This window comes from Microplitis mediator, chromosome 6 (genome assembly GCF_029852145.1).
Source record: "Microplitis mediator isolate UGA2020A chromosome 6, iyMicMedi2.1, whole genome shotgun sequence".
Classification (NCBI taxonomy): domain Eukaryota; kingdom Metazoa; phylum Arthropoda; class Insecta; order Hymenoptera; family Braconidae; genus Microplitis; species Microplitis mediator.
This window is the reverse complement of record NC_079974.1, coordinates 4,372,552-4,388,838: the sequence shown is the minus strand read 5'-3', so window position 1 is coordinate 4,388,838 and position 16,287 is coordinate 4,372,552. Positions and strand designations below refer to the sequence as shown.

Here is a 16,287-nt window from a genome sequence, read left to right as displayed (position 1 = left end):
AAATTTGCGGTTAATTTTTTCTCAATTTAAAGGTTAATTTTTACTACAAAAAAAAAAAATCCGTAATGTTTGTTCTTACCATTTTAGAAGGTAAGCATATTTATACATAAAATTGTCTACAATTTGAGGATAAAAAAATACTTAACAATTTTTCAAGTCGAATTAACAATAAATTGACATAAAATTTGCCTGAAAATTGACAACTTTTTTCTAGTCAACTTTTGAAGTGAATTTGCATTCTCATTCGGGCAGTAAATTTACGTCAAATTCAATAGCAAGTTGCATACAAATTATCGTCAAATATGGAAAAGTCCGAAGTTGACGGGAATTCGACAAAAAGTTCAACGAAACTTTTGTAAGTAAATTTTTGCTAAAGCAAACTGCTATTAGGGTGTTGTCATTGGCTGTCTTTGACCGAAACTCCCTAATAGCACAGTTTGCTTCAGCAAAAATTTTCTTGAATTTTTCTTCAAACATCCGTCAACTTCGGACTTTTCTGTTTTTGACGACGATTTGCATACAACTTGCTAAACAATTAGACGTCAATTTACCACCCGAATTAAAATGCAAATTCACTTCAAAAGTTAATTAGAAAAAATTTTTCGTAAGTTTTCAGACAAATTTTTACGTCAATTTATTGTTAATTTGACTTGAAAAATTGTATAGCATTTTTTTACCGTAGAATTGTAGACAATTTTATGTATAAATTTGCTTACCTTCTGAAATGGTAGAAACAAACATAACTGACTTTTTTTTTATCGTAAAAATTTACCTTCAAATTGAGGAAAAATTAATCGCAAATTTTTCTTTCTAAATTTTGCTGTCAAATTGTCGACAAATTCAGGCAGCGAATTTCAGGCAATTTTAATATCAAGTTACTGGTAATTTCAAGCTAAAGTGGCTATTAGGGTATGCATAAGGGTCATTCCATGTCAAATCGACCAATAGTTGGAATCGACCCCTTTCGATTTGGACGAATTTCGGTCAGAAGTTTTCTCTCATCATATAACGAAGTTCTGCCAAGGGAAAGAAAATAAAAAAATTTTTTTCAAAAGTTATGCAATTTTGAAAATTTCACTAATTGTCCTGTTTCTTAAACTTATTCTTCAAAGATCTCGAAAACTATTACAATTACTCTAATGATCTGAGCTAGGCAAAAGAGTCAATAAAAAACTTATTAATTAATAAGTTTTTTATTGACTCTTTTGCATTAAAATAAATTTTTGAGCCTTAAAATTGAAAATTACAAGTGAATTTATCATTGTTTTATTCAGTCAATGCCAAAGAAAGAAAATTTTTTTTTTCCTAAAATTCAAAAATTTATATCTTTTGAACAAAAAAAAACCCCTACTTAAAAATTTTAGGATCTTTTGAAATCAATTAGAGGTACTCTAGAAAAAAATTTGATCGAAAAATTTGATGGCGGTCATCGACTTTTGCAATTTTGGAAATTTCAAAATTTTCCCAAAAAGCGAATTTTTGAAAAAATTTTTCAAAAAAATTTTTTTTTGGTACCTTTAAGTATCCTCTTTAAAACCTAGCTCAGATCATTAGAGTAATCGTAATAGTTTTCGAGATCTTTGAAGAATAAGTTTAAGAAACAGGAAAAGTAGTGAAATTTTCAAAATTGCATAACTTTTGAAAAAATTTTTTTTATTTTTTTTCCCTCGGCAGAACTTCGTTATATGATGAGAGAAAACTTCTGACCAAAATTCGTCCAAATCGAAAGGGGTTGATTCCAACTATTGGTCGATTTAACATGGAATGACCCATAAGGATATACATATACATATATATATTCTAATAGCCACTTTAGCTTGGGACTGACAATTATTTGTCAATTGAAATTACCGAAATTTGCTGCCCAAATACGCCTACAATATCAAAGCAAAAGTTGGAAAAATCAACTTAATGTCATTGTCTGACGGTAACACTTGTAGTCAAGTTGAATACAAGTTACAGACAATTTACTGTCATTTTAACCGTAACTTTGCTCTCCAACATTTTCCTTCAAGTTGACTTCAGAATATCGCAGTGGCTTGAAGTTCACTTGTGGTTATGGTGGCTATCAGGGTACTTCCCTAATAACCACTTTAGCTTGAAATTGACAGTAATTTGACATTGAAATTTCCTGAATTTGCTGACATTTTGACAGCAAAAATTGAAAAGAAAAATTTGCGGTTAATTTTTCCTCAATTTAAAGGTTAATTTTTACTACAAAAAAAAAGTCTGTAATGTTCGTTCTTACCATTGCTGAAGATAAGCGAATTTATACATAAAAATTAATTAATCAGGTTATGATATTGAAATATCCAAAAATTCCCTTAGAATCCACTCAACTGCGATAAAAACCGCATAGAATCCTATAGACTGTATTGGTTTCTATGCGGTTTTTGTCGCAGTTGAGTGGATTTTATGGGAATTTTCGGATAGGGTTAGCAGTACAAAATTACTACAATTGTTAACAAACAATTTTATTGTTTCGACAAGATAATACTATAAACAATATAGGCTCACTTGTCTTAAATTATAAATCGATTTCTAATAGTGTATATCAAAATCATTAACAATCAACATAACAAAAAAAAAACAAATCCTACCAAAAACAGATTCTCTGTATAAAATCGCGCCAAGTACACATTTAAAATTTTTTACAATTAAGAAAAGATTCTTTTTACAAAAAAAATAACTCAAATCGAAAAAATACCAAGTACCTAATATAATTCGGAATCATGAAAAAAATTTTCATAGAATTGAAAAAAAAATTGAAAAAAAAAATTTCAATGTACTTGGTGTGCCTATAAACTGGAAAAAAAAGAAAATTAAATTTTATTAGAAAATAATTTATATGCAAAATCAATTCTCGAAATTAATTTTGCTTGAATAAATTAAGTAATGCACACCAAGTACATTGAAATTGTTTTTTTCAATTTTTTTTTCCAATTCTATGAAATTGTTTTTCATGATTCCGAATTATATTAGGTACTTGGTATTTTTTCGATTTGATTTATTTTTTTTTTGTAAAAAGAATCTGTTCTTAATTGTAAAAAATTTTAAACGTGTACTTGGCGAGATTTTATACAGAAAATCTGTTTTTGGTAGGATTAAAAGTAACAGAAATAATAATAATAATTACTATATTCCATAAAGAAAATGTGATCCTACCAAAAACAGATTCTCTGTATAAAATCGCGCCAAGTACACGTTTAAAATTTTTTACAATTAAGAAAAGATTCTTTTTACAAAAAAAATAAATCAAATCGAAAAAATACCAAGTACCTAATATAATTCGGAATCATGAAAAACATTTTCAAAGAATTGAAAAAAAAAATTTCAATGTACTTGGTGTGCATTACTAAATTTATTCAAGCAAAATTAATTTCGAGAATTGATTTCGCATATAAATTATTTTCTAATAAAATTTAATTTTCTTTTTTTTCCAGTTTATAGGCACACCAAGTACATTGAAATTTTTTTTTTCAATTTTTTTTTCAATTCTATGAAAATTTTTCTCATGATTCCGAATTATATTAGGTACTTGGTATTTTTTCTATTTGATTTATTTTTTTTGTAAAAAGAATCTTTTTTTAATTGTAAAAAATTTTAAATGTGTACTTGGCGCGATTTTATACAGAGAATCTGTTTTTGGTAGGATTTGTTTTTTTTTTGTTATGTTGATTGTTAATGATTTTGATATACACTATTAGAAATCGATTTATAATTTAAGACAAGTGAGCCTATATTGTTTATAGTATTATCTTGTCGAAACAATAAAATTGTTTGTTAACAATTGTAGTAATTTTGTACTGCTAACCCTATCCAAAAATTCCCATAGAATCCACTCAACTGCGACAAAAACCGCATAGAAACCACTACAGTCTATAGGATTCTATGCGGTTCTTGTCGCAGTTGAGTGGATTCTAAGAGAATTTTTGGATATTTCAATATCATAACCTGATTAATTAATTTTTATGTATAAATTCGCTTATCTTCAGCAATGGTAAGAACGAACATGACAGACTTTTTTTTTGTAGTAAAAATTAACCTTTAAATTGAGGAAAAATTAACCGCAAATTTTTCTTTCCAATTTTTGCTGTCAAAATGTCAGCAAATTCAGGAAATTTCAATGTCAAATTACTGTCAATTTCAAGCTAAAGTTGTTATTAGGGAAGTACCCTGATAGCCACCATAACCGCAAGTGAACTTCAAGCCACTGCCATATTCTGAAGCCAACTTAAAGGAAAATGTTGGAGAGCAAAGTTACGGTTAAAATGACAGTAAATTGTCTGTAACTTGTATTCAACTTGACTACAAGTGTTACCGTCAGACAATGACATTAAGTTGATTTTTCCAACTTTTGCTTTCAAATTGTCGGCGTATTTGGGCAGCAAACTTCAGTCATTTCAACTGTCAAATAACTGTCAGTCCCAAGCTAAAGTGGCTATTAGAATATATATATGTATATGTATATCCTTATGCATACCCTAATAGCCACTTTAGCTGGAAATTACCAGTAACTTGATATTAAAATTGCCTGAAATTCGCTGCCTAAATTTGTCGACAATTTAACAGCAAAAGTTAGAAAGAAAAATTTGCGGTTAATTTTTCCTCGATTTGAAGGTAAATTTTTACGATAAAATAAAAAGTCATTTATGTTTGTTTCTACCATTTCAGAAGGTAAGCAAATTTATACATAAAATTGTCTACAATTCTACGGTAAAAAAATGCTATACAATTTTTCGAGTCAAATTAACAATAAATTGATGTAAAAATTTGCCTGAAAACTTACAAAAAATTTTTTCTAGTCAACTTTCGAAGTGAATTTGCATTTTAATTCGGGTGGTTAATTGACGTCTAATTGTTTAGCAAGTTGTATGCAAATCGTCGTCAAAAATAGAAAAGTCCGAAGTTGACGGATATTTGAAGAAAAATTCAAGGAAATTTTTGCTGAAGCAAACTGTGCTATTAGGGAGGTTCGGTCAAAGACAGCCAATGACAACACCCTAATAGCACAGTTTGCTTTAGCAAAAATTTACTTACAAAAGTTTCGTTGAATTTTTCGTCAAATTTCTGTCAACTTCGGACTTTTTCATATTTGACGATAATTTGTATGCAACTTGCTATTGAATTTGACGTAAATTTACTGCCCGAATTAGAATGCAAATTCACTTCAAAAGTTGACTAGAAAAAAGTTGTCGTCAATTTTTAGGCAAATTTTATGTCAATTTATTGTTAATTTGACTTGAAAAATTGTTAAGTATTTTTTTATCCTCACATTGTAGACAATTTTATGTATAAATATGCTTACCTTCTAAAATGGTAAGAACAAACATTACGGATTTTTTTTTTGTAGTAAAAATTAACCTTTAAATTGAGAAAAAATTAACCGCAAATTTTTCTTTCCACTTTTTGTTGTCAAACTGTCGGCAAATTCAGGCAGAAAATTTCAGGCAATTTCAACATCAAATTACCGTTAATTTCTAGCTAAAGTAACTATTGGAGCATCTGTATCTGTCATCGCGCTAAATATTATACGATTTTGATACCACCTAGCGGATAGAACTCAAGAAAATAAAAAATAAAATTTTTAGCTACCCACAAATAGGTATTTCTGTGGTATAGGTATATATGTATCTATATATGTATGCAAAATCAGGAAACATATAAAAAATACAAGTAAACTTTGAATACGAAATGAATAAAAAAAATTCATCTTAGACATTAACAAGGATTTATTTGTATTAGAGGTGGGTAGTTCCGGGAACATTCCGGATTGAACCTGGAACGTTTCCGGAGCGAAAAGGAACTAGTTCCTGGAATCATATCCGTGGAACTATTTAACGTTTTTAATTCTCATGAAGGTTCAGTATTTAGAACGTAGACATACAAAATATTCTATTATACACAACATTATGCTATGCGACTCATGTGTTTAAGGCGCATTCAGGGCGAACTTCATTATTTTATACTAAATAGAGAATGAATTATGATGGTATTCAACTCAAAGTTTCATAAGAAATCATCAACCAAAAATTATTCTGCTGCTTTACTGTTTGTTGGTGATGACGGCAGTGGTGGACAAAAAAGAACTAGTGAGTATACTAAAGTGAATTTTAAGGAACGATCGGATACGTATCCGACAAAAGACATAGTTCATGGAACTAATACAGGTCCGGAACTACCCACCTCTAATTTGTATCATTGAAATCTAAAACGTTCTTACATTCTATTGATCGTCATCTCCTGATATGATATCGATAATTTAAGTACGGATTGTTTGAATTTTATATCAGAATTTCTATATAACTCAATGAAACTATAGTAAAAAATACAGACTGAAGCACCGCTGGTGGCGCAAAAATGAACCATTGCTATAAAAAAATTTCAATGTTTTACTGAATCATGCACAGAAAAAAAGGAAATCTTGAAACAAGAAATAAAATGTCTTCGAAATTTTTTTCTTGAACCAAGCGAAATTTCTTACTTTATTGAAGTAAAAAAATTATTTGGATCAAGAAATTATTTCCTTCGCGGAAGACATAATTTTCTTAGTCTAAAACATAAATTCTTTAAACCAAGAAAAAACTTTCTTGGTCCCAAAAATTTTTCTTTTGGTTCGAGAAGATTTTTTTTTCAATTCGACAAATTTTTTTTTTGGCTGAAAATTGTTACGTTTTTAAGTCAAGAAAACATATCTTGAGCTGAAACGAAAAAGTTTTTGAACCATGAAAAATAACGTTTTAAACCAAGAACAAACTTTCTTGGCCCAAGAAAGTTTGTTCTTGGTTTAAAGCATTATTTTCTCGGGCCAAGAAAGTTTGTTTTTAACTCGAGAAATTTGTTTCTTGTCAAAAGACTGTTACCTTATCGAGTCAAGAAACAATGTCTTGAGCTAAAAAAAAAAGTTTTTGTACTAAGAAAAAAAATTTTTTAAACCAAGGAGAAACTTTCTTGGGCCAAGAATTTTTTTATTTGTCGCAAACAAAAAAAAAATTTTAAGCCAAGAAATTAATTTCTTCAATTAAGCAAATAAATCTATCGAGCTAAAAAATTTTATTTTTTTTTGTTTCATTTTTTCAATGAAGAATTTTTTTTTTGTTTAAATATTACAAACAATGCTGTGAAGCAAATAAATACTATATCAGAAGCATTCATGAGGGATGGGCAAGTTTCGCAATAAGTTAAATATTTAAACAATTATCGCTTAACCGAGGAATCGAACCCAGATCGATTCGGCGTCACGCGAGAGCTTTACCAACTAAGCCACCCAAGCCTTTGCTAGGCCACGTTTACTTTGCCCACATATACTGAACCACGCTGGCTTATGGTCAGTCACATTTTTAAATCCTAAACCCAGAATTAATATTACAAATTTTATCGCCAATAATTTAGAAAAATGTTAGTTTTGACATTTTACCAAAATACTGGACGGATTGTATGAATCGTTCATAAATGAATTTCGACATAAATATAAAAAAGTTAAAAATAAAAAAAAAAACAAATTTAATTACAAAAAAAATTGAGAAATTATTCAAAATTATTTAATTACATTAATCAATTAATTTATTATAATAATATAATTTGGTTATTTAATTTTTAATTTATTTAAAATAAAAAGGTGAACTCAAAATCCATTTGCTGCGCTAGTGTGAGAAAGAGAGAGAGTGGGGAGTATTCATTCCTTCGGGTGCGAAGGAGGGAGCATCTATGAGTGAGAATCCAAGAGAAAACTTTCTTGGCTTGAGACTCTAGTAATCTTGGTTTGAGATTTTTCGTGTGATTGGTCAGAGAAAGTACACTATACTCAAACCAAGAGTTTAAATTTCTTGAATCAACTCCCTTTAATTTTAGTTTGAGTTTGTACCGTTTATTGTTTCAAAACATCATAGTTCTTTAATTAAGTGTATAACTTTCTCGAACTTAATATTTTTATTTCTTGGTTTAAGTAAGTAACATACTCAGGTTAAGAAAAATTATTATTAAACTAAAAACTGCAAGTTTTTAAAACAAGTAATTCTATTATTGGACCAAGTATGAAATATGTATTGGCTTAAGAATTTTTTTTCTTAATTGAAGATTTAAAATTCAAGAAATTATTTCACTTCGTTCAAGAAATTTCCGGTTTTCATTCCACTCGTTGAAAAATTTCTTGGTTGAAGAAAAATTTTCTTGAGTCAAGATTTTTTTTTTTCTGTGTGGCATTTCTTACAACTTTTTATTCTCTGGCAGTGCCCTTTTTGCATGAAAAAATTTATAAAAGTGTCTAAATTGGGGGTGCTATAGTATATGCTGGCCTAATTTCATTATTTAAATTAGTTCTCATAACTAAAATGAATAAAGTTTTATAATTTTAAGACGAACAATCAATCATCTTTCGAATAGAGAAGGAACTTTCTGAAAATTTATAATTTTAAAAAAGTTTTTAAAAATGAGAGCTAAAAAGAGCCAAAAACGACTATGTCTACGGTATAGATACACGGCAGGCTCGCGCCATGACACTTCACACATATACATGTGTTTGAACGTGTACTTGGCGCGAGACACTACCGTGTCTCCTGATCATTAATCTATCGATATTTTGAGCTCTAAAAATCGTGACTGATACTGAGAATATTGACGACAAGTATTATAAAATTTATTATTTAGAATGTTCAAATTCCCCATATTGATACCTGGATTCCGGGTTATAATTTCAAACACTGATTATTAAAGTTCATTTTTTTCCGTGTAATTGTAACTAAAGTCATTATATATTTTACTTCGATTTCCGAGAATTGAAATTTCATCAGATGTTGACGTTCGGAAGTCGTAGGAAGCAATTGCGATTACGTCAGAATGATGTCAAAGTGTCTGTACGTGTACCCCCATGAAAATAATTAAAATATATATATGTTGAAATATATGAAAAATACATAATTTTATTATATTTTGTTTTCTTATGTCGTTGATTCAATTAAAAATAGGAGAGCCTGGGGCACGAAGGCCCTCCTCAAAAATTAGGTAGAAAATTTGTTTTTTACTTTCCGTCGAGTTATGACCTCTATAATGTTTTTATCATACTATAGGCCAATATGAGATATGTGGGGCAAAATGGACCACTCAAAAAAAATAAATTATTTTTTTTTTTATTTTCCGTCAAGTTAATTCCCATATAACAGTCTTGTAAAAGTCTAGCGCAAGCCTGGTCTCAAATCTCCTAGTTGTCTATGTCTTTATATGACCCTATATCTTGCTGCAGACACTGGCCTAAAGATTTATATTTCAAGTCTTGCGCAAGACGTTAAAAAACTTTGTGTAATGTTATACTCCAAGAGTTGTACAAGAATCTTGAACATATCTTGCCCAAGATCTATTGATCAAGTTAACTTCGGCAAATCTTACACCAGAAGCTATCTGCAGATGCTTGGGCATATCTTGCGCCAGATCTGCTCAATACGTGTCATATTACACTGTCCATCTCACTCCTGTCTCTCTCACTTTATCCCCTCTATTGGCACACGTTACCAAAGCTCAGCGGTACTCAATTGAAATTCTATATATATTGAAAACTATATATAGAGCATGTTCAGAAACACACTCTGTAGTCCATCGGCTGAAGAGGAGGTCCCGTAAACATTTTGTTGGCACCGGGTAAATCCAACTGTTTCTTATGTATTTTGGGCCAAGGATCGCGATAATTGGGTCCATTTTGTTCACAAGTGGTGCAAACAATTGTTTATAACAATTTAAATATTTAAATCAAAATAACTCCCGAACGGCTGGTTTGTTGGGGCAGTGTAGGAGAAAAAAAATGTTTAGAATAAAAAAATACACAAAAAAGGTATCATGTGTTTTTTTTGCATCTCAAATATTTCGCGAGATATAATAAAAAAACGAGCCGGCGCTCGGACCTCTCCCTCGCGCACTAGCGACTGCCTATGCGCGAGCTCTCTCTCCGCCAAATCGCGTCAGATGCTGGATAGGCCGGAATTTTTCTTGACTTGGTTCCCGAAAACGTTTGTCTTCAAAAATATTTTCTTGACTCAAGATAACTTTTTTTTCTGTGTAAGTTTTTTACATTAAAAATCATAGAAAAATAAAAAAAAAATCGATTAATTGTCGATATTACCAATCGACAGCATTTTTTCTGAAACGAATTTTTGTCGTATCGTCAAAAGACGTTTTTTTTTTGTTCACAAATGTTATAAACAAATGGATTTTTTCAAAGTCCGAAATGGGTTCAAAAAATCGAAAAAATGTCGATACTACCAAAAAACGTTTTTTGACGATACGACAGAAATTCGTTTCAGAAAAAATGCTGTCGATTGGTAGTATCGACATTTTTTCGATTTTTTGAACCCATTTCGGACTTTGAAAAAATCCATTTGTTTATAACATTTGTGAACAAAAAAAAAAACGTCTTTTGACGATACGACAAAAATTCGTTTCAGAAAAAATGCATTTGTTTATAACATTTGTGAACAAAAAAAAAAAACGTCTTTTGACGATACGACAAAAATTCGTTTCAGAAAAAATGCATTTGTTTATAACATTTGTGAACAAAAAAAAAAACGTCTTTTGACGATACGACAAAAATTCGTTTCAGAAAAAATGCATTTGTTTATAACATTTGTGAACAAAAAAAAAAAACGTCTTTTGACGATACGACAAAAATTCGTTTCAGAAAAAATGCATTTGTTTATAACATTTGTGAACAAAAAAAAAAAACGTCTTTTGACGATACGACAAAAATTCGTTTCAGAAAAAATGCTGTCGATTGGTAGTATCGACAATTAATCGATTTTTTTTTGATTTTTCTATGATTTTTAATGTAAAAAACTTACACAGAAAAAAAAGTTATCTTGAGTCAAGAAAATATTTTTGAAGACAAACGTTTTCGGGAACCAAGTCAAGATTTTCTTGAGCCAAGAGAATTCGTTGTGGTTGGAGAAGATTTCTACTTTATCTGAGAAAATTTAGGTCTCCAAAAAAGATTTCTTGAATCAAGAATATTTACCTTCAGTCAAGAATTTTTTTTTTTTGTGTGTAGAAAAATTCCGGCCTATCCAGCATCTGACGCGATTTGGCGGAGAGAGAGCTCGCGCATAGGCAGTCGCTAGTGCGCGAGGGAGAGGTCCGAGCGCCGGCTCGTTTTTTTATTATATCTCGCGAAATATTTGAGATGCAAAAAAAACACATGATACCTTTTTTGTGTATTTTTTTATTCTAAACATTTTTTTTCCTCTACACTGCCCCAACAAACCAGCCGTTCGGGAGTTATTTTGATTTAAACAATTAAATTGTTACAAACAATTGTTTGCACCACTTTTGAACAAAATAGACCCGATTTCCGTGATCCTTGGCCCAAACTACATAAGAAACAGTTGGATTTACCCGGTGCCAACAAAATGTTTACGGGACCTCCTCTTCAGCCGATGGACTATTACTGCTGATTTAAAAAAAAATATCTCCCATTTTACGTGTCAACTTATAATAAAATCATTACAATCTATTACTAACTTTTTTTTACATATTATCTTTTGATATTCATCCGAAAATCATCTGAAATTCATATTTTTGTCAAAATATCACTTACACATGATATTCAGCTGATCACCTGTGAATTACCGGCGAAATTCCGCAATTTTTTACACGGGTGATGTTTAAAATTAAAACTCGAAACCTGGATGTCAATATAAAGAATACATTTTATAATACACATCATAAATTTTTAATTTTCAAATTACAATTTTTTAATTCCAAAAATTAATTTTTCCTGTATAGACAATAAATTTTAATATTTATTTTATAATTATGTACGTTTGAATTGTAAATGAAAGAATACCTATTCAAAATGATACTATTTACTGATTACCGTCATTATGTTCTTTGTTGCCTCTTAATGTACACAGGTAATTTATTTCCGTATACTTTAATTTTCAGGAAATTTTAAATCTATTATTTGAGATTTCGGCATAAATATATAATGACAAACTTATTTATTTGCCATTTGGTCTTTCACAGGAATAGTAATTACGTTCACACGTGAATATGCAGACCTTAATGACCATAATATTGTGAGTTCTAAGTCTAATTACCTTTTCCTAATTACATCAGGTACATTTCTTCAGCCCCAAACTATTACTTTTTAATTACCCCCATACCCATTGTTGTGACAATTTCTTTTGTTATAAAATCCCTTAAATTTTAGTGTCTTGTCAATATTTCCTCACTTTATTCTCGAACTTCGTACCCAACAGTTCGTCTGAGAATATTTCAAAAGTTACGGAAAAAACCAAATTGTGTTATTTCAAAGTGCTTAAGCTGTTCCAGTGCAGAGTAAGAAAGTTTCCAGTGAAGTTAAATTAACAGTGAAAAATTGTGAATAAAAATGGGTCAAAAGTGGTATTTCAACAAAGAAGAGTTGAAGAACTCTCCTAGTTCCAAGGATGGCATCAGCGCGGAGAAGGAGCTAGATCACAAACAACAAGCCGCTTACCTTATAACTGATTTGGGCAAGCGGCTAAAGTTGTCAGAAGTCTGTGTGCACACTGCCATTGTGTACATGCACAGATTTTTTATTCACCATTCATTAGCCAAGTTTCACCGGTATGAAATTGCCACGGCAGCGATTTTTCTGGCGGCAAAGGTGGAAGAAGAGCCACAAAAATCGCAGGCGGTCATCAGCGCTCTTCATGTCTGCCTCAACAAATACGAAGTTCACCAACTGAACACTACTTTTGCCGAGAACCAGGAGAAGGTCAAGGCACTCACTTCAAATGAGCAACTTCTTCTGGGAACACTTGGATTCAAGATGGGGGTTAGTCACCCTCATCATTACATCAAGAAATTCTGTGGGGAAATAAAAGCTTGCAAGGAACTATGCAAGATTTTCCTGCAGATGGCTAATTACACTTTACAGATGACGTCAATGTGCGTGAAATATAAACCGGCAGTTGTGGCGTCATTCTGTATTTATTTCACCATCCAATCATCGCAGTGGAAGATTCCCCAAGTCATAGACGGGAATCTATGGTTTTGGCTCCTCGACACCAAAGTGACCTTCGATTTACTGATTGAGATGGACAGGGAGTTCAAAGCGGTTTTAGATAAAATGTCACCCAGGATAAAAAACCGGGTGATGGGATTATTTAAAAATCCATCGGTCAAAGTGACTGCAGTGAATCGGATAGCGACGACCCCCAGTTCATCGGATCCAGAAATTGTTTCCGGTAACCCTGAAGTCGAGAAGCCAAGAACTCGACGAAAAATCAGCTATCACGAGTATCGTAATAGACTGATGAAGAAAAAATCTGAATCAGATGGATCATCGACTTCTTCACCTCCTGATGTAGAAGTTCAGGATAATTCCATTGGAAGTACCTGCCAGCTTGTACCCTCAACTGAAGCGGATGTGGACCACAGCCGTAAGCGTCAAAATAATTACGACATGGGCAGTATTTTGTGTTCTGCTAAGAGACGTAAGCTTTTGTAATTTCAATAATTTTTTAATTTTTTGTACATAATTATTTATCATCCAGTTATTTTTTATTGTAAAATATTATTGTAGGTTTTATTATTTTCATAAATTAAATATTAAGTATTTCATGTAAATAGTAAATAGTAAAATAGTAAATTATATTTTAAAAATTTACTTTTTATTTAATAAGTTTAATATATTTTTTGTAAATAATTGAATAATAATGTAATTAAAATTAATGATAATGCACCATAGACTTAATCATGTCTTTTGAAAAATAAAATATTAATAAAACGAAATCCTCTTTTTGTTTTGATTTTAATATAATTAATTATTTTATATAAGTAATTTCATTTTAAGAGTAATAATTAATTTTTATGACAGTAAAGTTAGCGAACATCTGACAATTTTTTAAACTTTGAAATAATAAATTAAAATGTTTACAAAATAAAAAAAAAAAAATTCATATTTAGACAATTCGAAATTCAGTAGATGCATTTTTTAAAAATTTTATTACTTTACTTATTTAATTTTTTTAGATGTAATTAAAAAATTGTCGGATGTCTACTGCACTTACACTTAGTTAATTTTTCCAAATTAAATTTTTATAAAATTTTTTAATGAATGCAGAATAAAAATCAAAAATTTAATTCAAAATATCACTTTCTATTTATAAAAAATACAAATTATCTTTAAATAAAAAATTTAAAAAAAAAATATGATCCTGAAGTTAGCAGACAGTTAAAAATTTTCAAATGTATTTTTCAAGAATTTAATTAAAAAAAAAATAATTGCTCATATATAAAATTAAAAAAACTATAGGTGCAATTTTTTAAAATGTCATGTTTAAAAAAAAAATTCAAAAATTAGACGTCGGCTACTTTCAGTGTCATAAATAGGGCCAAGATTTTCGCTTTAATTTAAAATCAAGCAATAATAAATACTGGTGTCAAATTTTTGAAATTACGGAAAAAATATTGGTTGTCGAAAAAAATTTTTTAAGCAAAAGTCCTAGGAAATTTAATTAAAAAAAAAAAATGTCTCTTATTATTTTTTCTTAGGACTAAAAAGAAAGCCGTAATTTCAAAATTAAGATTTCCACAATTATCAACAGTTTGAATTATTTATATGAATATTAATTTTAGAATTACGGTGAAAATATTGGCCGTATAAACAAATTTTTTGAGTAAAAGTTGTTCAGAATTTAATTAAAAAAAGAAAATGTCTTTTATTATTTTCTCTTAGGACTAAAAAGAAAACCGTAATTTTAAAATTAAGATTTTCATAATTCTTAAAAATTAAAATTATTAAAATAAATGAATAGAAACTTTATTGATATAAAATTCTTGAATTTTGAGGTCGGGAAGAGAAAAATCGGTTTATTAGTGGAAGCAGACAAAAAATATCGAAATATATTTTGAAAATTATGAATTTTTAACTTCCCGCTAAGAAAATTGTAAATTTTCAAAAATTCGGGAAGTTATTGGTTTCGGTCCGACTTACGAAAATCGAATTTCCATCAGATGTCGACGTTTTGAGGTCCTAGGAAGCTATTCTGACTAATTTCAAGATCATATCCGAGTGTATATATGTACGTACGTACGTACGTATGTAAATACCTGTATCTTTTGAACGGATGAACCGCTTTTGAACTTTAAGGTGTCATTCGACGCGGATTGTCAATATCTTGAAGCCGTGAGACAATTGAGCTTGATCGGTAGGGCTCGTTCAGAGATATTCCAAAAATAAAATTTTTTCAAAAATGTTTTTTTTGGATAACTTTTAATGTGCTCGATGGATTGATTCCAAAATAAACTGGGCTCTAGAGCTTTATAAGCAGCGTCGAATGCCATCTTAACCATCAAAATCGGTTTATTCGTTCAAAAGAAACCGTTGTCGAAAGAATTAAAAAAAAAAATTTTTTATTTTTTTTGAAATATCTCAAAAACGACTCGATAAATCGAATTCAAAATTTGATCAGCTTTAGAATTTGATAAAACGCGTCGATTGCCACCTCAACCGTCTCAATCGGTTTATTCGTTTGAGAGATATCGTTGAAGAAAAAATGTTGAAAAACGTTTTTTTTTCGAAAACAACAGCATACAAACGTATTGTCGAGCTCGAAAATGTATTCACAATAATGTTTTCGAGGTTCTTGAGCTCGTTAACAGCGGGAAGTTTTGGGGCTGGCCCGCAGGGTCAACTGACAGACCGATTTTTTTTTCATTTGTTGCTTTCATTTTATACTCAATACTCTAATTCAGTATAATAAATTGCGATGTAGCCAGTAAAAATTTTTAAAATAAATTTAAATATGTTGCTTTGTCAAAATTACAAATTTTATAATGCCGTCATGCTATACAATACGTATAGTAATTTTTCTATAAAATATTACGTGAAAAATACCGTAAAATTCTCCAAGTGTAGATTGAAAAATTAAAATTATTTTATTTTATTATTCCTGTAAGTAAATTAATTACACTTGAGTACCCAAGATGTCAAAGAAAATCATCGAGTGTCAAAATTTTTATCACCGAAAAATTCCATATAATTTTTATAGGCCACCGAAAATTATACAAAATTTTTCTCGTGACTTTGATTACATTGTCATTGCATTGCAGATACCGACGCAGTTATTTTTCTGATTATTTTGCATTGGTAACTGCGAGCCGCTCACAGATGAGAAAATTTTTCCTCCACTGCTAAATAAGTTCTCATTGGGTCGCCAATACCGATGCGACTATTATTGTTGTTATTTTTTTCAGAACTAACTTCTAACATAGAGGGATTTTTTTTAACAAAATTTTTTAGCTAAAATGAAACACAAA

At 30.0% G+C, this 16,287-nt stretch overlaps 1 protein-coding gene across 1 annotated transcript; it reads left to right on the top strand.

The window, feature by feature from the left end:
• Window positions 1-12,370: 12,370 nt before the first annotated feature.
• On the top strand, window positions 12,371-13,474 carry LOC130670376 (cyclin-T-like). Its single transcript, XM_057473779.1, has one exon. It carries the CDS (start codon window positions 12,371-12,373, stop codon window positions 13,472-13,474), a length of 1,104 nt encoding a protein of 367 aa, XP_057329762.1.
• The last annotated feature ends 2,813 nt before the right edge of the window (window positions 13,475-16,287 follow it).